The sequence below is a fragment of the Takifugu rubripes genome, chromosome 6 (assembly GCF_901000725.2).
Source record: "Takifugu rubripes chromosome 6, fTakRub1.2, whole genome shotgun sequence".
In the NCBI taxonomy this organism is placed as follows: domain Eukaryota; kingdom Metazoa; phylum Chordata; class Actinopteri; order Tetraodontiformes; family Tetraodontidae; genus Takifugu; species Takifugu rubripes.
Genome location: NC_042290.1, coordinates 8318617 through 8344368, shown reverse-complemented (window position 1 = coordinate 8344368; position 25752 = coordinate 8318617). Strand labels below are relative to the sequence as shown.

Here is a 25752-nt window from a genome sequence, read left to right as displayed (position 1 = left end):
AATATCTGACAGCAGATTATAACAGACCCCAAATCAAGCCCTGTTATTTTGGCCCCTGAGCTCATAATTGTGGTTTCAGATCAGCATGAAAGGCACATTTAGGAGTTTATTGGATTCTCCCGCTGGTTACTCTGACGATCGGGTCTATTTCTTAGAGCCATCTGTGAGAGAGATGCCCTTTGTGATGCTCACGGGACAGACGTCACCACAAAGAAACGATAGAAAACCCTAAAAAAATGGGGTTTTGAGGGTTTGTAGCTAAATGAGTCGTACAGTGATCCTCATTCCTCTTTCAACGCTGGCAGTTTAGCCATCCAGCTAACTCTTATACATACTGTTAATGTAAATTGCAGAAGACTAGATATAATTAGACAAGAAGCACTCAATGCATGATCCTCTGCCAAGGGCGAACAATCCCTTTAAATTAAAAAACCCTGGATCGGTACCAAAATATAATGGCTTCTTCCTTGGCACCGTCCTCCTCCGCCCACCGAGGAACTATTTTATTCATTAAATTAAGGACTGGCATTGGAACCCAACCCTCCACTTTGTTTTGTATAATTTAAGCTCCTGTGCCCCCCCCCTCCCACACACATCTGGATCAGCACCAACTGTTAGTGGATCCACCTTTAAGTATCCATCCAGTCTGTGCAACAAATGTCCAGCCCTCTGCTTTTATTTTGACAGCTTTGGTGTGATCCAAAGAGGTTTCGCAACAGCTTTCACTGACTAGACGGGACCCGGTTCCACTCCTTTCCACCATCGATGTGATCCCTTCCCCTCGCCGCCGTCGCCTCTGAGCAACTTCAGAGACACTGGTGGTATGAAAAAGAAGCCGCCTCTGACGGCTGTAGTAGCGAGGGCCTCCCCCGAGTCCCCCCCTGCCCTCTCCATCACTAGCTCGCTCTCCCCCGTCGTAAATCAGTCACGACCACATCCACGTTCATTAAGGCCCCGGACGCTGACCTTTCAGCGGGGCCGAGATAGTGAGTGGAGCAAAGGGGGGGCTTATTGGAACCAGCTGGTGGTGGGTCAGTTGCTGCAACCGGAGTGACAGTCTGCTGCTTTATTTAATCTGGACAGGCTGAAGGAGCTGCGGGAGCGGGGCATATTAACTGACCCCCGGGGTCAGCGGATCTGCGGGCGGGGTCGTAACTCTTCTTCATGGGCCGACTCCTCTGCTGTACACAATTGTCCCGTCGAAGCCTTTGAAGTGGAGACATGAGGCAACACTGTTCAGTTTAAGGGGAAATCCAAAGCAAGGTTGTGCAGCGCTCTCCTTGTAACGTGTTCACTTTATTTGAGTTTTATTTGGGGGCAGCGCGGTGCTACGCGCTCACACGCGCAAACGTGCACACTCGCGCTGCAGTAATCTTAATGGATTCTCCCACTGAGGAGTGGGGAGAAGACAGAAATATGGTGTTTGCTCAGACCGTCCAGTAATTCTGCAGATATTTGTTAGGCCTAAGATTGTCTTTATCTCAGACTTGGGAGGCCCATTGCTCAAAAATTGGATTTCTTGAACTGATGTCACGGTCCCCGATGGTGCTGAGGTGAATGTGAGTAAACGTTAGTCACGGTGTTGGTCCAGCTGACTCTCCATTTCTCATAAGAGAACATTAACGGCACCCACTGACCTAGACCAGATTGCTCACCATGCACCATGATCCAAAGCATATGGAATTCTGGGATGCCTCTCCGAGGCCCTGTTGCGGTCATATCGGCACCTTCTCCTGTTTGGATTTTCCGTGTTGCTCGTTCTCTCTTGCTGCAGAGAACCAGCTCGGGTTTCCGAGAAGTCTGCTTGCTGAGACGATGACTCCTGACCAACTTGCTGTTGCCTTCTCTCCTAGGAAGTGTGTAGAGAGCTCTGGTGCCTCAGCAAAAGCAACCGCTGTGTCACGAACAGCATCCCTGCCGCGGAGGGGACCCTGTGCCAGACAGGCAGCATCGACAAAGGGGTGAGTGGGGACACTTACAAGTTCTTGAAGTTCTACTTTTATTCGACAATTTTATTATGCTCTTAAGTGCGAGGTAAACTTTATTTCCTGGATTTCTTGGACTGGGACCAGAAGACATTCGCTTCTGCTTTAGGTCCTAGCTGCACGTTAGCAATGTGATGTTAGCAATGCTAACCCAGCGAGCGTTACTTCTTCCACTTTAGGAGAAGTTACCAGTCTCAGCACTCGTGCAAAAGATGCTACCGCACACATAGCCAGCCGACCCGGGTTTAGGTCACCAACCCGCTGTTGATGCCAGCCAGGTTAGGAGAGACAGATTTAACACGGATTACGGCTGCCATTGTAACAGGACGGTCCCCGTTCTAAAAGGAAGAATGGGAGAGTGTTACGAGCTGTCATCCGCAATTACCATTAGCTCAGTGGAGCCTTTGAGGGCCGGGGCCAATGGACAGGGTCCTGGACAACACAGGGGGCCCCAGGTTGAGCCCGGGGGGCTTTGGAACAGCTTTCGGAGATCCAACGGCAAACCCCGTCTGCTTCTGCTGGGGATAGCTTCAAAGGAATATGAATGTCAGCCATTTCTCACCCAGCGTGTAATGTAGGGGAGGCCCCTCCAAAAGGGAGGCGAGTCCAGGGCAGAGGGCAGAGAGATAGCAGCAGACCGGCAGAGAGCACTTTACTTCATCATTACATGCAAACAGCACAAGGATAGAAGATCATCTCCCTCGACTCATCGGTCTCGGGCCGCCGCTGACGTAGTTTAATCACAATCTCGAGGAATCAGCGCGTAAGAAAAATCATCTTAGCCGTGAGTTGCCTCTGAGCCATCCATCCCGAGTACCACCCAGGCTCTGACACCCCTGGATCTGACCCATTCTCTGGGTCATTGCCAGAACCTAATGGCTTCTCCCTTGGCTCACTCCCTATCCTCCCACTTAGCTTCAAGTTGTAGTTTCATCAACTTGTACTGTTCAATTTAGCTAATCGTGGCACGATGTGGAACCTCGATCTGGCTTACATTTCCACTTAGGGAAATGCGTGGCTACAAGCAGGATATCGAAGGATCGTGAGTCCGTGACCAATCAGGGATGAAGGACATGAGACTGAACTAAAAAGTTAGACAAAAATACCCTCGGATATCAAACAATATACAACAAGTAGTAGCAATGAGTAGCTTAGGCTAGCATTTTGCAAGTTAATGTTATTTCATTTTGCATTATCAGCCCTTTTGACAGCCAAAAGCTGTAAAGTGTAAAGTATTTATCGTAAATTTATACGCACCAACCATCCAGTAAGAAAGGAGGGGCGGCAATAATGGAAAATAGCAAAGATAGAGATGGGACATCACAGGACTAATGTGGAAAAAAGTATTGTGTGACTAATAATGGAATCACAAGTGTGCATGTGAGAAGAGAGGGAGCGCGTTGAAAGTTCATCAGTCATGTTCTGTATAGTCTAGAATTCAGTGTGTGCAGAAACGCACATTTATATCGAGCTGAAAACGATGCTTGTGTGTTATTGTCCTGCTGAAATGAGCCGGCTCTCCTCCCTGCTTGTCTCCCTTGGCTAGTGGTGCTACCAGGGGGAGTGTGTGGCGTTCGGGACCTTCCCTCAGAGCTTGAACGGCAACTGGGGGCCTTGGTCGATGTGGGGGGAGTGCAGCAGGACCTGCGGGGGCGGTGTGTCCTCCTCCATGAGGCACTGTGACAGCCCAGCGTAAGTAGGCAAAGTAAGCCACAGCAAACTGAACACACACATCCCGGTCCTGCCGCAGGGTGTGTGTTTGTGTGAATGCGAGTGTGTGTGTGTGTGGGAGGATATTGGATTAAAGAATTACCAAATTAAACAACAGATTAGGATTCTTGTTAGCCTGATAGAGTTGCTGGAGGTGCGAACGGCATCAGGTAGGACGCAGCGCAGTGATAATTGCTCAAAGTCCTTTGGTGTTGCCGGGCCGACCGGAGCGCAGGTGCAGAGGAGGAAGAGGGGTGTAAAGGAGAAGGCGTCATGTCATACACACCCGTGGAAGGCGAGCGCCGCGCTCCATCCCTCTCTCGGGTCAGCCACGGGTCACAACTGCTCTGTCTCCCTTTTCAAACCGGACCGCCGCGTCACGTGCGAGCGCTCCGGGAGACGGTCGGATTTCACCGGTGAATCGCTGGCACGCACGCTCGGCAAGGCAGCTAATGCGGACGCACAGACACACTCTGTCCTCGGGCAGAGACTTTTCCAGGCCCCCGACATGACCCGCGCTCACCAAACCCTCCCCGATGGGCTCGCCGAAGCGGCAAAGACCGGTTCTTTCATGAGTTCCACTGTAATTTGATGTAATGTGCTGAAAATGGCTCTTCTGTCACTCACCTGACTCTCCTGTGTCCCTCAGCCCATCCGGAGGAGGCAAGTACTGTCTCGGCGAGAGGAAGCGTTACAGATCGTGTAACATCGACGTGAGTTTCTTCCTCTTTCCCGGGTTCATCACCGTGCTCTCGGACTCTAAACCAAACTTTCTTAGTCAAGCAACTGGAATAAGTGGAGGCCTTCAGAGCCGGGATGCTCCTGGTGCTGAAGGACCTCCACCCCCCACCCCCTCCCCACGGGCTCTCTGTAAAAAGCAGGGCCGCAATAAAAACACACAGACACAGATTTAATATCCCCTAGTAAGTTTGGGTTTATTTTTCTTTTTTTAATTTCATAGTTTTGTGTAGTTAATCTTGATAGTTCCTATATTGTGACATTTCTTTTGAGTCAGGGATGATGACAGCTCCAGGGTTTTGTTCCATGGAAAGCAATTCACTGGGGTGGGGGGGTGGGGGGGGAGGTCTGGAGCGAGACTTTAAACAAATATTTAATGTGGCTGCGAGTCGAGATGTCTGTTCAACTATTTGTAGGTGGAGCGGTTTTTTTTCAGTAGGTGAAAATTGAAATAGTTGCAGCCTTGCTCGGACGTTTTTACGGAGAGTCTTAAAAATAACAGCTGAGAGTGAGCGGCTGCAGTGTTTCCTTTGGACAACAAACAACAACCTCAGCTACTATTTCAGCGCTGCACCTTGTCTGGGCCAGTGTGTGTGTGTGTGTGTGTGTGTGTGAGGTGCATGGATTAATGCTCATACCTCGCTGCTGTTGTTAAAATGACGACTCCATCAAAATATGCGACAAGATGAACCCCGACTGCTTCGTTTGGCGCCGCGTTTCTAAAGGATTATATAGAATCTGGGAGGATTCTCGCCGCCATTTTGGAGCACAATTCTGTGCTGTTGCAACCTCGGCGCCTCGTCCGTGTTTCCTCTGTTCTTGACCACTGCAGCTCCTGGATGGGCGGTTCCGACCCGGCCCAGATGGAGTGACAAAACCAATCCTCTATCGTAAATTTGGCGTGTTTAAAGGGGAACGTCTAAGCGTAATTCGGCCCGTGTTGTTACTCGACTCAATAGCATCGCCGTGTCTTCGCTGTGTTTGATGTGCACGTTTAAAGGTGACACTGGAGTTTGGTGAGCTGAATATCCCCAGTGGGCCTCTTTGTTCTGAACCACTTTAAAGGTGTCGATCTTTGCTCTGACCTAAGAGTCTTTATGCGTCCCAGGGGAGAGCGTCTCCAGGTTTCGAAGGATCTTTTCACGTCAATAAACTGTTTCTTCTCACTTCCTGCTACCTCTGGCACGAAGGAAACCAGTCACCTCAAACCCAAAACCCAATCTAATCCGTGTTGTTCCTCATTGATTTTTCTTCATTTTATTTGCTCAAGCTAAAAAAAAACCTCTCCTGTGTTGAATGACTATGTTTATCATCTTCAATATGTCCTCTGTTTACAGGCCTGTCCTGCAGGATCCCGTAATTTCCGAGAGAAGCAGTGTGCCGATTTCGACAACATGCCGTTCCGCGGAAAATACTACAACTGGAAGCCGTACGCCGGCGGTGAGTTTGGGCCCGGGGCCGCACCGGCCCATCAGGAAAAGGGAGAAAATGGCGAAAAATAAGCCGCAAAAGTCGCTCCGCGCATCGGAGTTTCAACTTTCACCGGGGGAAATGTGGTTCGATGAGAAAGGACGCTGCGCTTCGGTCCCTCTGTAGGCTCCGGTAGCTCTTTTAATTTAAGGCCCAGCGTGTACAATTTAGCGTCATGAGTAATATTAAACAACACTTAAATCATGTCCAGACCTTTTTGTTCCGTCCAGGCTACTGTAGTATTCATTCCAGCACACATGGAGAGGGGCCCCATCAATATTTATATATGTACTTTAAGCCTAAGTCAACAATGACATAAACAAAGCCTTAAACACTTGACTTTTGACCAGAAAGAATATTTTCTGATAAGATTGTCATGTGGAATCCAGCATATTTTCCGGTTCTGCACCTACGTTTTACTCTCCAGAGCTGCTAGCCAACATTTCTCCCATCTTCGAGGCACTTGTAGCACGTCGTTCTTTTATTCTTTCATAAATCTTCACCCTCATAAACATTTACATTCCAGAAAGCAGAATCTGCGATCCGGGGTATTTCTCCTCTCTAATGTTGGATGGCGTAAATGTTGTCGTCCTCAAGCGACGTCACAGAAGACGAGGCCGACCCGTCTGGTGCGTCTCCAGCCGGAGGACGGCTTCGCTGCTGCGTAGAGAATTCCTCAGATTCCTGAAGGCGGTTTTATGTTTGGGGAGTCTTCTGCTGCCGCTGCTTCTTGTCCGGGGAGCTTTTGAAACGGAGCGACAGTTTAACACTCTTCATCTCGGGGAGGGGGCGACATTCTGAGCAGGACAGACCTTCAGACCAGCAAAATAAGCAAAAGCCAAAGCATGCAAACAGAATTTCTTCTTCTCTTTTGTCACGTGGAAGCATCAACTGACCCTCGATAACCCCCGTGAGAACAACGCTGTCGCTGCAACAAACATTTTCTTTGTCCGAGATCCGAGCGCTGAGTAACGGAGAAAAAAACTAGTTGAGAGGGGGAGACCTCCGGGTCCTGGGTCCCTCTGGGCCGCCGGTCATTTCTGTTGTGTTGTGGGTCCTCGGTGGGCAGGCCCAACCGGAGATAACATCTCCTCCCTCTGCGTGCGTTCTCTTTGACCCAGGTGGCGTTAAGCCCTGTGCTCTAAACTGCCTGGCAGAGGGCTACAACTTCTACACGGAGCGCTCCCCTGCAGTCGTCGACGGCACCCGCTGTCAGGCCGACTCGCTGGACATCTGCATCAATGGCGAGTGTAAGGTAAGGCCGCTGTGCTGCCACACGGGTCGCGGCGTGGCAAATTCCTCACGGAAAAGCTGCTCGCAGGAACTTTTAGTGATATTTTCAAAGCATGTCTGTGTTCAAACTCTTATTTTTGGTGCATTTTTCACGGACACCTGTTGTGTTGCTATGAGGATTGAGTTTGAAGCGACACGCATCAGATGTCACTGAAAAGACAGACGTCTCAATGTCAGAGCAGACTAAAACTCTCCTCAGCAGACCTTGGAAGAGTTGCTGACTGATGTCAAAAGGTTGCTTCAGCCTTTGTGCGAGTCTTTATCTTTGACAGCGCAGTCAGATGCTGAGTTCATAAACACAGCTGCCGGAGCACAAAAACCCAGCAGCTCTGCGCAGAGGAACAATCGGGCCTCCAGAGTTGCTGATTGCGGCTGATTGTCATCGGGTGACTGGCTTTGCTCTCTCTGACTCTTATCAGGGCTGCGCAGCCCCGACCGGGATTGTTTTCCACCATAAATAAAACACAAAAATCATTGTTTTGATTGAATAATGAATTCAAACATCTCTGAAAAGTTTGATTTAATAACGGGGCAAAAACGACATTTTATTGAAAGGAGTTGGCAGTTGGTGCTGCCTTTGTTTTCGTGAGCATAAATCATTTGTGTGTGTGTGTGTGTGTTTTCTGACACACAGCTGAAATAACTTTGGTTGCTCTCCTTAAGTGTTTGCTTTGACTTCCACCTGACCGTACAATCTGATTCCCGTTTGGCGTGGCGGCGCCGCATCTGTGCCAACAGAATTACTCCGGTTCTAATACAAAAACACAACATGCTGCGTGTTTTAATGGGAATAAAAGCCCGATAGGTGGAAATGCTCCTCGCCAGGGGAGGACTGCCGGTTTGTTTCCAGTCTGAATACAGTGTGGCGTTTAATTTCTGCGGCTCAGGGCTGTTTTATATAAGCCGTCTGCTTGGAACGCGGCACAGTGTTCGCGGGTGTTGGAAGGAGACTAAGGCAGAGGTGGGTGGGTGGGGGTGGGGGGGTCTCTGTGTGTGACAGTGATCCACGAGGATGTTTTGACACTGATTTCCAGGCCGCACATTAGTCTGTCGCCGCGCTGAATTCTTTTGAAACCAACTCTCGCTGTTTACATTTTAAAGCACGTGGGCTGCGACAACATCCTCGGCTCGGACGCCAAGGAGGACCGGTGCCGCGTGTGCGGCGGGGACGGCAGCACCTGCGAGACAACCGAGGGACTTTTCAATCAGTCTCTGCCCAGAGGAGGTAAAAAACACCAAAACCCAGCAGGCCCGGGTCGGGTTCATTTGGGGGGGGGGGGGGGGTTGATTTTATGTGTGTGTAAATGTAAATTAAAGACATCGGCATCATCGGCATCGTCAAGGTCGCAAATGAATCTATAAGGCTGAGATGAGTTCAATGGATGGAAATTAGAGTTCTGCCTGGATCACCCATCAACGGATCACGCGTGCTGTAAATGATGTTGGCGAGCTACAAACCAAAGCATCTTTTTACAGTAACTACACCATGACTTTAGCCTCAGGTGGTGGGCTAGGGAGAGAGAGAGAAAACATATTTCTCCTTCTATGGTATGGCTAGTAACCCAAGTGTGTGTGGGGTGTGTTGTTTTGTCCTCCCGCTTTGTCCTTTTTGGGTGATTGGGAATTTATTCCATACAGTTTGCACTCCCACCTAACATAAGATGTATGATGCTCCGTCTCCAAGAGTAGGGAGGAGGACAGTGGGAGGAACAGCACCTTAAAGATGGCTGTATTTCTCTTCCAGGCTACATGGAGGTGGTTCAGATCCCGAAGGGATCGGTGCACATCGAGATCAAAGAGCTCGCCATGTCAAAGAATTATATCGGTAAGTGCCAAATCTGAGCCAGGCGCAATCCCAATAGAAATATTAGGCAATATTTGAGTGTCACGTGGTCTTTTAGCATGTTCCGAATTCATCCATCCAGCCTCTCAGAAGCTCATGTGACTCTGGATCCTGACATTGGAACAGCAGACCCTGGACTGCACTAGTTTGTGGTTAAATTGGCAGTTTGAGACCCCTGGCTGTTACACACGCGCGGCTCCCTTCTGCGCCGACACCACCTCCTCAGGTTCCCTTTTGTCAGTGTTGCCTGATGGAAAACCGCAGGACAACGTATACGTTAAAAAAATAAATAAATAAAAAAGTTCTTTATGACACACTTGGCACGGAGTTCTGGGCTCCGTTCCAGAATCCACAAGAACCGGCTGCATCAGACTGTAAAGGGTCAAACAAACAGATTCAATTAAGCCTCCTCTGTGGGTTTCCATTAACGGGAAAACGAGGAGAGGTGCTGAATTTATGGAGGACGGTGTTGATGGAGGGCTTGTGCTGCGCTCTGAGACCGAGAGCTGCATCAGATTTATAGGGCTTCCTGCTCCGCCAGGATTATCGTGGCTCTGACGTCTATATATCACAGCGTAAAGACTGCAGGCCTGGCTGCGGTGCGCGACGGCATCCTCCCATTCAAACAATTTTTTAACCTTGTAACACATTTCAACTGTGACCCAGATGATTATTCAGATCCTGTTCTTGCTATTTAGGTCAGCTTTTTCATTTTTTTAACCTTCTATATTCAGAGACAGCGCAACAGAGGTGATGGCGTCATTCGGCCCATCGTGGAGTGGATATTTTCAGATCGGTCGGGCTCAGAAAGGACTTCTTTCTGCACCCAAATCAGTTACGGGTCCATGTTGGTGCTCGTGAAGGCTGCCGGAAATGTTGACGGTTTTAAGATGTCGCAACTGATTTTAAGATGCTCTTTTTTCTGTGCAGCTTTGAAATCTGAAGGGGAGGAATATTACATCAACGGAGCCTGGACCATCGACTGGCCCAGGAAGTTCGACATCGGGGGGACCACGTTTCACTACAAGAGACCCTCCGACGAGCCGGAGTCTTTGGAAGCGATGGGACCCACCACTGAAAACCTGTTTGTCATGGTAACAGCACAGGGCACAACAAGCTGGTTTCTGAAGTGACTGATCTCAAGTGGATGAAAGTCAACATTGAATCCACAGTCCGCACTCCTGCTGCGTGCTCCCTCAGATGGTGGGTCCCCTGTGGCTGTTCTCAGCAGCCGGAGGGTCACCTGTGCAGTTATCATGCTGTCTGACCAGCAAGATTCCCTCGAAGTTCTGCTCATTAAAAATAGGAGCAGAAACAAAAGTGCTGCCTTGATATTTTGGTCAGCGAGCAGCGGCAGGCGCTGTGTTCTGGAATAGGTTCAGCTCAGCTGATGTGAGCTGGCTCGAGCTCTCAGGAAGCCCGACTTCCACGTCCGGAATCGACCTAAACAGTTCCCAGCTTGATACAAGAAATAAAGTTATGTCAGTTTGCAATTGACATGTATTATTTTTGTCTAGTTGGGATCGCCTAGTTGCGCCTGCTGCTGTTAGCTGTTTAGCACTATCAGGACGCTGCTCCATCTGTCTCTGGTTGTTGCGCGCCCAACTTTACTAGAGTTTCTTCAGAATCTTGCGGTTGTGGTTGTAGCGGCAGACAATTTATTCACTCAGACCGTGTATCTGACAGCCTGAGATCATGCGAGAGGCCATTCCAACTGTTAACCGTCTGGCCCGTTTCAGCAACTGCGTGGGACGGATCAGCTTTCACCACAGCTGCGTTGCAACTTCTCAGCGTTCCAGCAGAAATTGCTTCGAATATCACGTTTGATTCGCGCCACGATATTGAGGATAAATACTGAGAATGTTTTTTTTATGGTCTTCACAAGTTTGTATTTTCTCATGTAACGGCCTTGTCCGCCCAGCCAGAAGCTGCTTCTTTGTTGCCTCCAGACCCTGAAACCTTCAGACCTCCTCTGCAAACAGCCGACCAACACAAACCCAGCAGAGCCCCAATAATCTGGACTGTTCAAACAGCCTGTGAAGCCGCTATGATCAATATTTGGATACGAACAATGCTTTGAATGCCTGTGTGTTTAATATCAAAGGGGTTGTTGGTGGTGACAAGCCTACAGAGAGCCGCCGGCCTGGTTCCATACTCCTCTATAGAGCCCTACGGTTACTGTCGTGTCTTTGTGCCTTATGATCTGCAACCCCGCTGTTGTTCTTCTGTCTCAGCGCCCTCATCTGCTGTGTCCGACAAAGAACACACGGAGACGTCACTGTTTGCCACTTTAACGTAGCGGGGGGAAAGTTTCTCAGGGGGAAGCGGAATCCAAAAAGAGCGACTGACAGAGGAAATATCAGGACACAACTGCTGCTGTGGCTGTTTTCCCACCGACTCTTCCTTCTGTCCTCACCCCTTTTTTTTTTTTTCTTTTCCAGGTTCTCCTTCAGGAGCAGAACCAGGGAATCCGCTACAAGTTCAACGTGCCTATCCAGCGCACTGGAAGCGGGGACAACGAGGTGGGCTTCTCCTGGAACCACCTCCCCTGGTCTGAGTGCTCCACTACTTGTTCTGGAGGTAATATAGCGCAGCTCAGCAGACATTTTTCATCTTATTGGACCTCATGCTGTTCATCAGCATCATATGGTAAACCTTTTATCCAGTCCATTTCCTTGCAGATTGCTTTATTTAATATAAACAGCTGCATGCAGGCAGCCAGGCATAAAATCTACAATATTCTGAATTGCTTTGGAAGTTCCATCATTTCCACTTGCATCTTTTTTTTGGTGACAGTTGGAAGTGAAGTGAAAGCAGGTGGATACACGAAGACAACCTGGATAGTTGTCCTGTCTGCAAAAAAATAATAACGGCACCTTTCAAGGTCACTTAAATAAGACTGGAACTGCATTTCTTACATTGTTGTGGTTGAGCTGTTCTGCTGGGCCTCTGGTTCTTTAGTGGTCCACACAGATGACACCAGTCTTCTGTCCCACGCCGTCAGACCTCTAGAATCCGAAACCGCCGTGCAGTATTGACCGTGGCCTCAAGTATGTCCAAACCAAACCTTTTAGCCGCAGGAGCAATGGGTTTCATGTAACAATAATTAGTGATTCTTCCCAGTTGTCAAGTGCGGCCTGGATGGGTTTGTAATATTATATATTTAGTTAAAAGCATGACTGAGTAAGCATGCGGCTTTCTGAGGAAGGACTCCCAAGTCCTGAGCAGACGTTTGAATCTCTTCCCTTAGATGGGGAAGAACACATGACCTTCCACTGTTGTAAACATGCCTCTGCAACCTCGATCCAAATGCTCTAATTTCTGTCGGCTGTGTGCGTCTGGCCGAGTCCAGCTTTAAATCAGTTATTTAACTATGCAGCCATCTGATGCAGCTAGCTCAGCTAATCATGGCGTGTTGCTTAATATGTTACTACAGTAATAAAAGCTATGAAAAACACCTTTTGACCGCCGTCCAACTGGAAATATTTCACCCCATGCCTTGTGCTATTCCTCCAAACTGTATTTCACGAGAGGGACCCATGGGTAGACTTTCTTCATATGCACTATCTCGTGGCAACAGCCACATCCTGGTGTAGTTTGGTTTTGTTCTCTTATGCATCCACACACACACACACACACACACGAACGGTGTTCCTTGTGGGGTTATTTAGTTAAATAAACAGTTAATATCTTCAGCATGCTCAATGTCCTCTCCTCTGTTCCACCCTTTTAACCAGGTCTGTTGTGGGGATACATCCCACCAGGGGCCTAGACAAACCTTTTTTTATTTTATTTTGGGAGTTGGCATCCAGCACACACACGGTGGGAGGTGTGACACAGATACGGTAGCCTTCACTTTTTCCAGCGCAAGCCAAAGTAAAGAGCTCTCTGCTCTGTAAAAGTCATTTGCCAAGATGTCCTGCAGAGAATCAGGAATTTTACATGTCTGGATTTAGTGCGGCCTGAAAGCGATACCACGACGGCGTTTCTGAGGTGGGGTTTGAGGTGCGGCATCAGCTGAGCGCACGGCTGACCAACTTCTCTCCCCCCTGCAGGTTCCCAGAAGCAGGAAGTGGTCTGTAAAAGGCTGGATGACAACTCAGTGGTCCAGAACAACTACTGCGACCCCGACGGCAAACCTCCGGAGAACCATAGAGACTGCAACACGGAGCCGTGTCCCCCAGAGTACGTGACTCTTAGTTTCCAATGACCTGACCGCGAGCTGAGTCCGAGGTAGAAGGAAGCTTAAATACTTACATTTAAGGTGCTTAAACAACTTAAACTACAACACTCCCGACACATGAAGCATTATGATTGTGGCATTTATATGAAAGTATTGCGGATCAAGTCGAGGCTTCTCAAAAAAGCGAATGCCCCAGGACTGCGGCTGACTCACCTCCTAATGGCAGTGATTTATAACTTCATATGTTAACTATTTTCAGCGTTTGCCTCATGCCAAAAATTAGAGCCTTGAAAACGACCACCTGTGTTTGATTGTTTTGGCCTCCTCGCCGATCCTCCCGGGGCAACACACACGTACACAGGTGGAATCTGAACTCACGTTTCGTGGCCAAGCGTCTGCGAGCCCCCCCTCGCTGCTGCTGGAAGCGCCACGAGACTCAACTTCCATCATGTCTGGAAAAAGTGTGATGAAATGCATCGGGCTCATTAGTTTCAGACTATCCGACAATTACGCGCGTATTAGAGCAGCGCGTCCTTGTCTCTCGGCCGGTCCCGGGCCAGAAGGAGTCATCGCATCATAAATCTGTCGCCTAACTGCTCGTTGGTTTCCATACGTCCAGCCCGTAGACGCAGGTTCTTTATTTTCACGTCTGCATTCAGCAGATGCAGGATTTTGGTATCTCATTTATTTTGATTAGTACCTGAAGGCTGTCGTAATGCATGCGTGAATATTGAATTACGGCGCACGCATGACATTTATGCCTGCGAGAGGCCGACCCCCCCCCCCTTCCCCAACATTTCCGCAGCCTCCTCCAAAAGGGCCAAGTAGAGGAGAGTGGGGTGGGCAGAGTTTTTATGGGCTGCAGTAATGAAAGCTAACACAGATGTTTGAACACGTCGTTAATTCTGTATACATTCCTGCAGATGATGTAATATCTCACAGGCTGGATGGGTTTCGGAGGGCTGTCTGCAGGTTTATGATATTATATGGAAGGCTTGGGAAGGCCGTGCTGGACACTCGGACTCACTCAGTAACGGTGGTTGTTCGTTTGTGTAATGGATCATATTCATCAACGGTATTTGGGCATTATTTACTGGCACTTTGCCTTTGGTCTCGTCTTATTGACCGCTTTATCCCTTTTGGGATCACGGGGAGGGTACACAATGGGCGACGGCAGGGTCCACCCCTGGATTAGTCGCCAGTTCACTGCACTATGTGAGCATTTGTGGGATCAGTACCTTGCTCAAGGGTACCTCTGCAGGGCTCTGAAGGTGTCCTGGCACTTTCCCCTACTAACACCTTCCATATCTAAATATTATATCTATTTTTAAATAGGTGCTTAAATATCCTGTGCACTGGACTTTTTCTCCTCCAGGTGGTTTATCGGCGACTGGTCAGAGTGTGGAAAGACGTGCGACGGTGGAATAAGGACGCGATCAGTTCTGTGCATCAGGAAGATCAGTGCTGCCGTGGAGGAGACGCTGGAGGACGTTCACTGCCTGACCCACCGCCCAATCGAGCAAGAGTCGTGCAACAACCAGTCCTGCCCGCCGAAGTGGGTTACCCTCGATTGGTCAGAGGTGAGCTGATGTCCCGGGAAAACTAATCCCACTTTAACAGGTGGAGGCGCTGCGCCGTTGCCCTCACAGCTCCGCTCTTCCTGTCTCCCCCCCAGTGCACGCCTAAGTGCGGCCCCGGCTTCAAGCACCGCATCGCGCTGTGCAAGAGCAGCGACCTGGCCAAGACTTTCCCCCCTGCCCAATGCTCGAGCCACAGCAAGCCTCCAGTCCGGGTGCGCTGCAGTTTAGGGCGCTGCCCACCGCCGCGGTGGACCCCTGGCGAATGGGGACAGGTAAGAAACAGAGCAACTTGAGCATGACGTCGATCAAGGCTACTGTGGTCGATCCTCTAAAAGTTGGGAAGACGGCAAAGAAGCGATAGGTTCCATGTTTTTGGTGGCTGGTTAATTTAATCTCCACCTTGATGACAGAGTTCTCAGCAGGTCTGTGATGAGTAGCCGTACATGTGGGCTCCGGCGGGCCTCGAGTGTGTGAGCCGCGGCAGCAGAGCACTCCTGGCAGTTTGAACTTTATCTCTGCCTCGGTCCAGACCGCTCTTAACGCTTCCAGGAACGCGATTTAGCAGGACAGAGGAGTAGCGTTCTTGAGCTCACCCTGACATGAGTTAGTGCGCTCGGCGAAGCCGCGGAACACTTTGCAACACAGCTGACTCACGCGGGGCCGGGGGTTCCAGAAAAACGTGCGTCAGAGCGCGCTGCGTCTGCAAGAAGAACGGCTTGTTATTTGGTGGATTTGTTAATAGCTCAACGCAAAAGTGGAGTTTTTCAAGCAGGGCTCTGCGATGTTTAGAGGATGGATCACTCAGCAGAATGATAATATTCTGGTTGTGGCCCTGCTGGCTCAGGCCAAAGGTCAAAGGGTCTAGGTCAGTGTTGTCCCTGGGGTTCTCTTCATAACACCCTCGTGTGTGTTTACACAACATCGGCAGCCCATATTTTCATTCTGACGCCGACGCACAAAGCAGGTCTCTGATAACTGGAGCGGCTTCCTCGTCACGCGTAGACCTAATCTCCCGTAAAGAAACAGATAAAGTCGGCGCCCACGCAGCATCTTCTCCTGTGCGTGCGTGTGTGCGTGCGTCTCCTTGTCTTTGGTTCTAATCGCAAGCCTCGACCTCGCTGCTCACCTCCCAAAGCCTCAGCGAGGGGAGATTGTTGCCAGCCACCGAGGACATTTTCTCCCAAGGCCAAAAGGTCACTGGTTCAAATCCCACTTAAGTTGCACCACTGACGTATCCCATCTGTCATGGCCGGCAACGGGTACTAATAAAGACTCACTAATTGGGAAGGGATGACATGTGGACTCACTGATCTGAGGCGGCCATAGAGGATCATCGAAGGTGACAGAAAGCCTCCAGGTTCTCGCCAGAGGGTGAGGGGGCATCTGGGGTAGATGGTAACCATGGCGATGGTTAACAGGTGTGGGGGTGGTGAAGCACATAAAATACACTCTTTAGTGGCGCTGTAATTGCAAAAGTGTTCTGCATACACTTCCTGTGCCAGCAATCCCTTCTCCACATGCATTGATGAGGAATAATCCCTGGTAGGACTGTAATTATTAAATGAGCTTAAAGGACACAAACCTTGGAGCAACACATATACTGAATACAGTTTCCACCTGAAGGCGTTTGCGGTTCTGGCTGTCTGTCAGCACCATTGAAGGGCCGTGACCTGATGATTTCATTTGAAATGGTTTGGCCTCTGTCAGCTCTTGGTCTGAAAGGAATGAGAGCAGGATTCCTCGCGTGAAAGCGGAGGCAATCTTCTGGGTGTTTTTTTTTTTTTTTCTGTCGGCAACAGTTGACCTGGTTACTCACAGAACACTGACAGCCTGTTGAAAACAAAGGGAAAGGTAACTCTGGCTGCCTTCCTGTCCTGATGATTGGTTAATTGGATCAAGTCGTGCGCTGTGTGTGTGCAGGGATTACTCCCTTCCTGCGTGCTGGACCGAGCACGGACTTAACAGTTAAGCGCTCCAAGAAGACGAAGGATCTTTCAGTTTTGTAAAAAAAAAAAACCCAAAAAAGCAGATAATCGGCCTGACTGAGGGTTTTCTGTTCCAGTGTTCGGCCCAGTGCGGCCTGGGACAACAGATGAGGACGGTTCAGTGTCTGTCCTACACCGGGCAGCCATCTAACGAGTGCTCGGACACCCTCCGGCCTGCCATGATGCAGCAGTGTGAGAGCAAGTGTGATGCCACGCCCATTTCCAACGGTGACGGTAAGATGACGAATCCTGCCGTCACATGATGAGACAAACCACCTGGTCACTAGTGGGTTCCTATTAGAACAGCGCCCCTCAACAGCTGATAAAAAGGGTGATAATGTCATTATAAAACCCATTTAAAAGGCTAGAAACTGTCTCCATCTTCATCTCCGCTTCACTATGACCTAAACACTTTTGGATAACACACTCCAGCACACTTCGCCAGCTACATTAATCTTTCCACTGGCGTGGGCTCCCGCTCAAAGCGAAACAGCTCGACCGTCCACATACACTTTCAAATGATGGATGGCGGCTCAGATGCATCGAGAAGGGCCTTTCGATTAGCCTGAATGGAAAACGTGAGCAGCGTTTACAGGCTTGCTAATGGGATTAGCTGTGGGCTAATTGTTCTTTTACGGACAGCACTGAGGCAACGTCTCGTTTCATTTGGCTCTGCGGCGGCAGGGGCCAAAGCCTAATAAGGGAAGACACTCTGATCGTGATAAGGAATTTAAAGCACTGCCTGTTTGCTATCCAGTGAGCAGTTTAAGTGTGTGTGTGCACTGTAGGAATGGCAGATAGCCCAGTTACTGAACGAGGCCAGGATCCGTCTCAGTGTGTCCAAGTATAGTTGCAGGGTTTTACTCAGCTGAGGGAGACCCAGCAGGCCTCAGACATCAGGTTAGCCCTCGTTTGCACCTCTGCGGGGAGCAAATGAAGAGAAACTCGTGGGATGTGCAGGATCTCTTTCCACCGCTTTCACCAACTTACTTACAAAAGCAAACAAGACAGCCAGACGCAAAGATGAGCTGGCGCCGAGACAGAAGTAATTCGGGGAGTCTAACCTGTCTCCTCTCTCTCTTCAGAATGCAAAGACGTAAACAAAGTGGCCTACTGCCCGCTGGTACTGAAGTTCAAGTTCTGCAGCCGCGCGTACTTCCGGCAGATGTGCTGCAAGACGTGCCAGGGCCACTGACCCGGGCGACGCCAGGGCCACTGACCCGGGCGACGCCAGGAGATGTGGAGCATGTTAGAGGCACTGAGAGGGCCCGCGATTAAAAACAGGGCCGACCTCTGGACCCACATCGGTCAGATCAGTGCTGGTGAGAGAAGAGAAGCCCCCCCCCCCCCTCCTTTTTGGTTCATTTTTCCACACCTGGTCCTCCGGCCCTCCCATCACGGTGGAATCCCACCCGCTGCTCAGCTCGCAACGCTGACACAAACCGCTTCCGTTTACCTTTTATTTTTTTTTTTTTTTCACTTCTGTGAAGTGGAACTGAGAAGATGCGTCTGTCGGTGAAGTTATTTTTATTATAATAATAATTATTAATATCATTGTTAGTCTTCCTTGGTGCTTTGTCGTCTAATGAATCCAAAGTGCTGGACACGTCACTCACGGATGTATCATGTATCCTGGAGACGGACTCGCCCGAGCAAGGAGGAACATTTGTGGGACTCTGACGTGACAGCGATGGTGCTGCTGGCAGGCAGACTTCGGTGCACCCCCCCCCCCCCACCCCCCCGTGTAAATACCAATTTACCACTCCAGCAGGACAGAACACGGCCTTGTACTGTATATTTATTGTACCATTTTAAACAGAGCTGAGATTTTATCCTCTGACAGTAGCCTGTTGTCAAGGAAGGGAATGTAGCCTCGTTAAGTTCAACCTCTCTGTGCTGGAATGAACCTATTACATACTGTAACATATATTAAACCCTTCTATATTGTGAGGATTTGTATATTATCTAAGATGTTAATCCAGGACCAGAAAGTAACACCTAATTTAGGAGGATCATTAAATCATTTTTTTTTCATTTCGCCACGCAGGTGCCTTAGTTCCTAACGGTCAAATAAATGAATTTCAGTAGCTCGATCTGTGCCTGAGCCGCGCGAACACTGTACACCAAACAGGCCTTCGGGAGACGCCGCCGTGGTCAGCTGACTATTGGAGGACTTGATTCGAAGGAGCAGCCAATGAGATTCTCATCACAAAGTTTGTTAGCAGCCACCCTCACGTCAGTAAACGCAGCGCTCTAGCAGGGTCCCGTCAGTCAAAGATTGGAAAAAGGAGCGAGTGGCTGAACCTTTTTGCTCCGGTACCTCTAAATGTTGCATTTCTTTCCTTGAATCCGTCCAAAAAAAAAAGAAAGAAGCCCCTTTCACATATGCACTGCAGAGAATGTTTCCATATTTACACATGCAGCAAACAACAGAAGCTTTGATTGATTTTTACACATAAATTTGTGCCACAGCGAGGAACGTCTGAGTCGATACCAATGCGGACTTTTGGGTTTTTCCACATGCCGCTGCTCCGATAAAATCTCCCATTCAGTGCTACAGTGCCTGTGTTAAAGAGGACACCAAATCAGATCAATTCTCTGATCAATATCGGTGGAAACTCTGTCACAAGATTCAGTCAGTTGCTAAATACCTGAGATGTACATCGCAACCGAGCTCGCCTGTGGAAGGGAAATGTTTTCGGAACCAGGAAGTAGTTTAGGCTCAGAGGCCGTGCAGACTGGAACAAACAGAAGGGGCTACGCTAAGCTAAGCTGTTGGTTTTCAAGATGTAGTATCAAGTGAATAAAAGACATGAGAATGGAATTTAAGATGTCCGCGCAATGCAACAAATAGGCATATTATTTGGAATGAATGGAAATTGCTCCCGTGAGCGGGGCTGCCGGTGGATTTTAGGCTGCAAACAGGGCGCTAATGACCTCCACGTCATGACTGTGGTGTGAAGATAGTGAGGAAATATTCCGTTTTTGGTGAACTATCCCTTTAAGATTCTAGAACACGTTGCATTCCTAATGTTGCCAGACCACGTTCTCCCCGTCTTTGTCCCGCACCGACGGCCAACTCATCCGTTCCCCCTCTTTTATCCCTCGATCCGGTTTTGTCATTTCCACACCGATTTTTTTGCCCTGTTTATCTCCTGCTCTGGGGGTTGCAACCTTCCCAGGCCTCCAACGCTATCAAGCGGTTGCTTCCGTTTGACTGTCTCCGGTTGGACCTGAATCATAATGGGACAAATGTGGATCTCTGTACTGGTAAATGCTGGCCATGCTGTGTTTTTATGTCTCTGTTTATACCTCACACTGGGAAATGTTTTTCAACTGTGTATCGTGCGCGCTTGCAAAACGGACGCCCGCCCAGCCGCACCGCATCCCTTTTTTGGCCAGGTGACTTTGTCTTTGCGTCGTCATGGCGTCCATGGAGCGTCTCCATCGCATTAAGGACACGCAGGGAGGGGGGGGGAGACAGATCAGAGAGACGATGTGCAAGAATCTCACAAGTGATTTCTAATGTTGCTGCTGCTACTTTTCTCAGTGTGTCGGGCAGAATTGTGTCGTCCCCAAACCCCGAGTCGTGCGGAGAGGCAAACGAATTTTTTTTTTTAAAAAAGCGTGACGGGTGGTGAGAGAAGCGTTTGAAATGGAGCTGAATTCGAACGGCTCGGACCGAACCATCTGCTCCCGCGCACACGGAGCCTCGAGAAATCAAGAAAACTGGTACTCGTTGCTGTGAACCTGGATGTCTGAATGTCACATTGCTCATATCTGTACCGAAAGTGCAAAAGAAACGAAAAGGCATCATGTGATTACTTGCTTCTGTTTTGTCTTCAGTATTATTGTTGGTACACTGTTACTAATTTTGTTTTTTCCCTCCCTCAAATGTAAATTATGTGCTAATTTATTGCGTTGTCTCACCTGTATGTTTATTTCACTGCATGCCAACTGAACTTTAGCATAGTGAAAAAATTGCAGTGATGCAGCCCTTCACCAGACCCCCCCATTTTTTTAAATTTTTTTTTTTAAAGAGTAGACACAATAAAAGACAACTTTTAAGGAGACGGTGTCACCGGATTCATTTTTCCACTTTACTTGTCAAAAAAAGTATCCTAAACCAGTATCCTTCCTCACGCTAAAGGTATCACACCCTGTACACCAGTTTATAGTTAACAGTGGACAGATTTAAGGTATCTGGTCCTGAAGGTGGTTACTGAGGGTGCTGCAGCACCATCTGCTGGCGGGGATGTTACTAATTTTCTCTAAGTAGCAGCGTTTCAGCTTCTTCGCAATTCTGTAAATGAAATAAGCTCAACAAATGTGTTAACCTGAAAACGCCTCTAAAATTAGTTCCTACAGTGTCTGTATGAAAGAGCAGTGTGTTTCAGGGCTAAAAATGTGACGTGTTGATATCAACCAGCCAGGTGAGCCGCACGCCGCGGCTCCTGCGCTGGTCTTCCAGTGCTTCCCAACACTGGATCGATACCTAATCAAGCTAACCCACTATAAAGAAGTAGCAAGTCCTCCTCTGACTCAGTGGTTCAGGTAAGGTGCTGCCATTTCTCATCTGAGCCTGGGGTGTCTGGATTCCCTCACTCAGGAGCTCTCTCCTTGGTAATTAATTCCAAATAAACACTAACTTGCCTACTTGGCTTGGAAGTGCTCAATTACAGAGGGAGACAAATGGCCCGCTCGGTCTAATATAACCAGTTTAAAATACCAGCAATGCCTCGTCTGACTTCTGTCTCCTTCGCTGGCCGTCTGCTGCGCTCGCTCTGTCCACATCAGAAGACAATGCAGTAACACTGAGCTACCTGAGACGGAATTAGAATAAAGTGCAGGTATAATATATGTAACGCTAAAGTAAACGCTGTATTTTCCAGCATATTTTCAGTTCAGTCTCAGCACTCGGGAACTGATCCCATTTCAATCAGCCGATTAGCAAAATGACTACTATTGGGCTAATGCTGACAATTGCCAGGGGCCCCAAATTACAAGGGGACCAAACAGACAGCTCTAATACTGTTATTATAATCAATTGACCTTCGACGAACGGCGACCCTTGAGTGAGTGATTCAACTCTCAAAACAGCTGACACAGAGCAACTCGGGGAGAGGCCGCACTATTTCCCCTGAGGGAAGCAGAGCAGTAACTTTAACATGCAAATGAGGAACGCCTTGACAAGAACAAAGCTTTTTAGAGAATTGGCAGTATTTTGTTCGCAGGGGTCCTGAACAGATCCAGACGGTGCTGGCGGTGTTGCATATTTATTCTCCAATGGGGGGGGGGGGGGATTAGCGGAGCGACAAGCGGCGCTGTTAATCAAAGCTCCTGCAGGTCTTCAGCGCGCTTCTCGAGTGGCTGAAGAGTTTTCGGACACCGTTCTATGCGAACACGGCAGAGTGGGACAAACAGCTCTCGATGGTGTGGCTGGAGACGGTGCATGCCAGGATCCGAGGGCGGGGGCGGGGGCGGGGGTTCTGATAGCCAGGAATGCTGGCCTGGGACGGGCAGGTCAAGGCTCCAGCACCTGCTATCTGCTGGGTTCAGGCGCTGCGCTGTTGAGCTTCGCCACATGTTTCCCACAGATGAAGCCCAGATTGAACGGGCCGAGCAGAGGATCAAAGGCCTTGGATGGGGGGGGGGGGCACTAGCTGCAGAGGAGATGGCAGTGGTTAGCCCACGTAGGCCAGGAGGATGATTTTTCCCCTTCACACCTTCAAAGATGAGAAGAGACATGTTTCAGCTGTGCACCGTGACCTCTATCTCTTGTGCGCTTCCCTCACCAGCTTTGAAGCACGTGCGGCGTGTGGGCGGACACGCAAAAAACTGTTTGGGACCGTTCGGGTTCGATTAAGTTCCCCTACTTTAAACGGCCACCTCCACCTCCTGCTCAAGTTAATTTACTAAATGGTTGTTCTGATCTCCGGGATGAAGGTTCCGACAGGATGTCAGGCAGGACAATGTCCTTCAAAGACCACGCCTGAGAACTCACGGCGCCTTTCTGCTGTTTAAAGCACCCAAATGGGATGGATGCAGTTTTCTATTCCACCCACACGGAGGTCAACTTTTATATTTTCTGCGGCGTCAATAGCACAAAACCTCAAGTGCAAAAGGACGTGTGTGTTTGGTTTTTCTGTTCCTGTCAAGACGTCACTTAAAAACAAAGGGAAAGAAGATCTGAATGGATTTAAAGTTGGAAAACAAACAATACAACCGGGGCAGAAATGTACTCTGGTTTATAAGCTGATTTTGTGTCCAAGCTAACCGAACCCGACATCCGGTCTGTTTGTTAAAAACAGCCGCACTTGGACTTTGCGCGGTTACGACCGCGTACACAAATGGCAGCTTCAGCATCGGCCCAACACATGCAGAACCCAAGCCGTTGCTGCAGGGGTCTGGTTTGTGTCAGGGAGGGTCCAACACGTCGTCTACAACCAACATCACTGCATCAGTCGAACAAAATATGCTGCTCCAGCTGTCTAATATGACCCAGGGGGAAGAATTCTACCTCAGAGTCCTGACTGATTAGTGTAGGGGTGTGTGTGAGCGGACGCACGTAATCAAACACAAGCACAAACTTATTTTGTAGGAAGCGCTGCTTGCTGGGCTGCGGCTGGAACGTTTAAAAAAAAAAAAAAAATGTATTCATGTATTGACTTCCTCCACCAACAGGAATATTTTCCCACTTTTGCTGCTCACAAATAAACACACATCAACTGTGAACTTTCCAGGCTAAAACGCTAGCAGCTAGTACCAAGCCCAAGCTGTCCTTACTTTTAAAATAGACTTTTGCCCATACAGGTAGCTCACAATTCTTACGTAAATTATCTAAAAAACACCCAGCTAAAATTAAATTTTATTAAAAAGAAATAAAAAAAAGCTCCCCAAAAGATAAAAAAGGGGGAAATACTTGATCGGAAGTTGTTGTTTTTTTTGCATTTCATAAAAACCCTGTTGTGGTTTCTGTCCCCTAGTGGCCAAACCAGAACTAACAGCTTTGAAACATGGAGGAAGTATTATTTCATTCCTCCAATGACTGTTACAATCCATTAAAACAATAAGTGGGTACAGCTTCACATGGATGTCATCCACCTCTTCGTCACCGAGGGTGGAGGACGCGCTGGCTGTGATACGGAGAGGGAAGCAGCACTACAGGGTAACTGGGCAGAGCAATAGCCACGTGTTCTCCTGGAAGAAATAAAGGCGGTCCCACCGGCTGAGGGGGGCAGAAACGCAGCGTAATTCAGTCTTGATGGATTTCTGGAGACGGGCGGAGTGTTTAAGTACGTGCTGCAACATAAAGCGCGCCGTTCGTAGGGCGCATCCACCCAAAAGATGACACAGGCAATATCACTCAGGGTCATCCACGACCGAGCAGAAGCTCTTGGCCTCAGTCCACTGGCCTAAGTGATTGGCTATTGATTCTTTACACACATAATCCATTTACATGTTGTCTACCTGGCAGACATGGCACAGGACGCCATTTCTTAGAGGTGACCCAGCGAACTGCAGGAGGCCATGCAAACTCTGTGCCCTTGACCCGCCACGAGAGCGGCGGCTAAATAAACAGCCTCGTGTTTTCCCCGCTGTTGTCGTAGTGCAGCTAAATTTATTTACTCTGGTCTAAATCCGTGAGTTCATTTTCTAAGAATCAGAGGTTTCTCCCTGTCCAATTGTCCTGCTGAATTGCTGCGGTATTGGAACTGTCACGGGAAGGTTTTACTTGAAACTCGGGTTTGGCCAAACGGAGCGCTGCAAATGTCTCAACGCTGTGTTTCTCCGTGTCACAACAGCACTGACTCAGTCCTTTCGGTCGAAAACTCTGACTCACTTTGAGGGCGCGCCACAATTCACAGGATTCAGTTTACGTTCAAAAACCACCGTGTAACAAACGTTTGCAGGCGAGTGCGTTTCACAACACTCCAGAAAAAAGGCCGACAAGACAAAGGAGACAAAGGAGACAAAGGAACAACAGCTTTCTGATTTGCCCAACATGCTTCCTCTGTTCTTGATAAACGAACGCATTAAAATGGAGCTTTTGCTCAGCAGTTGTCAGTCAGCTTGTTCATAAGGTGCCTACGTGCACTGAGGCAACAGAAACACATGGTTGACGACAGCAGTCCGCCAATGAGAAGCTCAGAAAGGTAAAATCACGCTTTCCCATCTTGCGTTTCATCCTTTAGGCCATTTTGTTGTTTTTTTGTTTTACCAACAGCTCACAAAATGTTCGCACCACACTTTCCAAGTTGCCGCTGAACCGGTCTGATTTTCCAAATGTCGGCTGTCTGCGGAAGGTTGGCGGGTTTCTGAGACTCTGAAGAGTTTTTTTTTTTATGGCTTCGCATAAAAAAACCTCATCGTGATATTAAAGAATCTGATATTATTCAGCACGTCTTAACGCCAACAAAAGCTTGAACTTTGGCTTTAAACTGGTAAAAATGTGCTCAATATCAGCTTATACAATTAGTTTCAAATTAGATGATAATATAAGCAGTATTGCGGCCTAAAGACTAAAACACATCAAGGATTTAATCAGTGATGACACACTGCAATGATCCCTTTCTCGTCTGGTTTCCCCTTCAAAAGTGACTCAAGAGTGTCCGAATCAGTGAGTGAAATTCTGAGCATCTTCGTAAAAACAGCCAAAACCCGATGAAAAGTCCTCTCAGCAAAACGTCAGCAGCACTTTTCTGACCTGACCCGAGCCCAGAAGCCCTCAGCCAGATCACGGCGTCACCTGGTTTAGATTTGCGGCAACTCTCCTTCCTGTTCTATATGAAAATCTGAGTGTAATCCCAGAAGTGCAGTAAAAAAAGAAAAGAAAAAAAAAGCACACTCCGGCCAAATGCAGCTCCTGGACACACACGCGTGCGGCAGTGGCAGATCATTTACCCCCGAAACCACTGCAGTGAGGTAAGTACTCTGGTTTAAACAATTCATTTTTACAAGCTCT

General features: G+C 48.7%; 1 protein-coding gene across 2 annotated transcripts in view; it reads left to right on the top strand.

Moving 5' to 3' along the window:
* adamts6 (ADAM metallopeptidase with thrombospondin type 1 motif, 6) overlaps positions 1-18398 on the top strand; it is a 35215-nt gene extending 16817 nt beyond the window's left edge. For both annotated transcript variants that reach the window (XM_003965331.3, XM_029837909.1), the window contains exons 12-25: positions 1854-1961; positions 3532-3677; positions 4345-4408; positions 5771-5873; positions 7025-7158; positions 8298-8421; positions 8941-9021; positions 9970-10133; positions 11481-11619; positions 13095-13224; positions 14598-14802; positions 14898-15074; positions 16865-17021; positions 17873-18398. In XM_003965331.3, coding sequence (XP_003965380.1) covers positions 1854-1961; positions 3532-3677; positions 4345-4408; positions 5771-5873; positions 7025-7158; positions 8298-8421; positions 8941-9021; positions 9970-10133; positions 11481-11619; positions 13095-13224; positions 14598-14802; positions 14898-15074; positions 16865-17021; positions 17873-17982 — 1842 coding nt within the window. In that variant the 3' untranslated portion in view covers positions 17983-18398. The remainder of the gene's footprint in view (positions 1-1853; positions 1962-3531; positions 3678-4344; positions 4409-5770; positions 5874-7024; positions 7159-8297; positions 8422-8940; positions 9022-9969; positions 10134-11480; positions 11620-13094; positions 13225-14597; positions 14803-14897; positions 15075-16864; positions 17022-17872) is intronic.
* The last annotated feature ends 7354 nt before the right edge of the window (positions 18399-25752 follow it).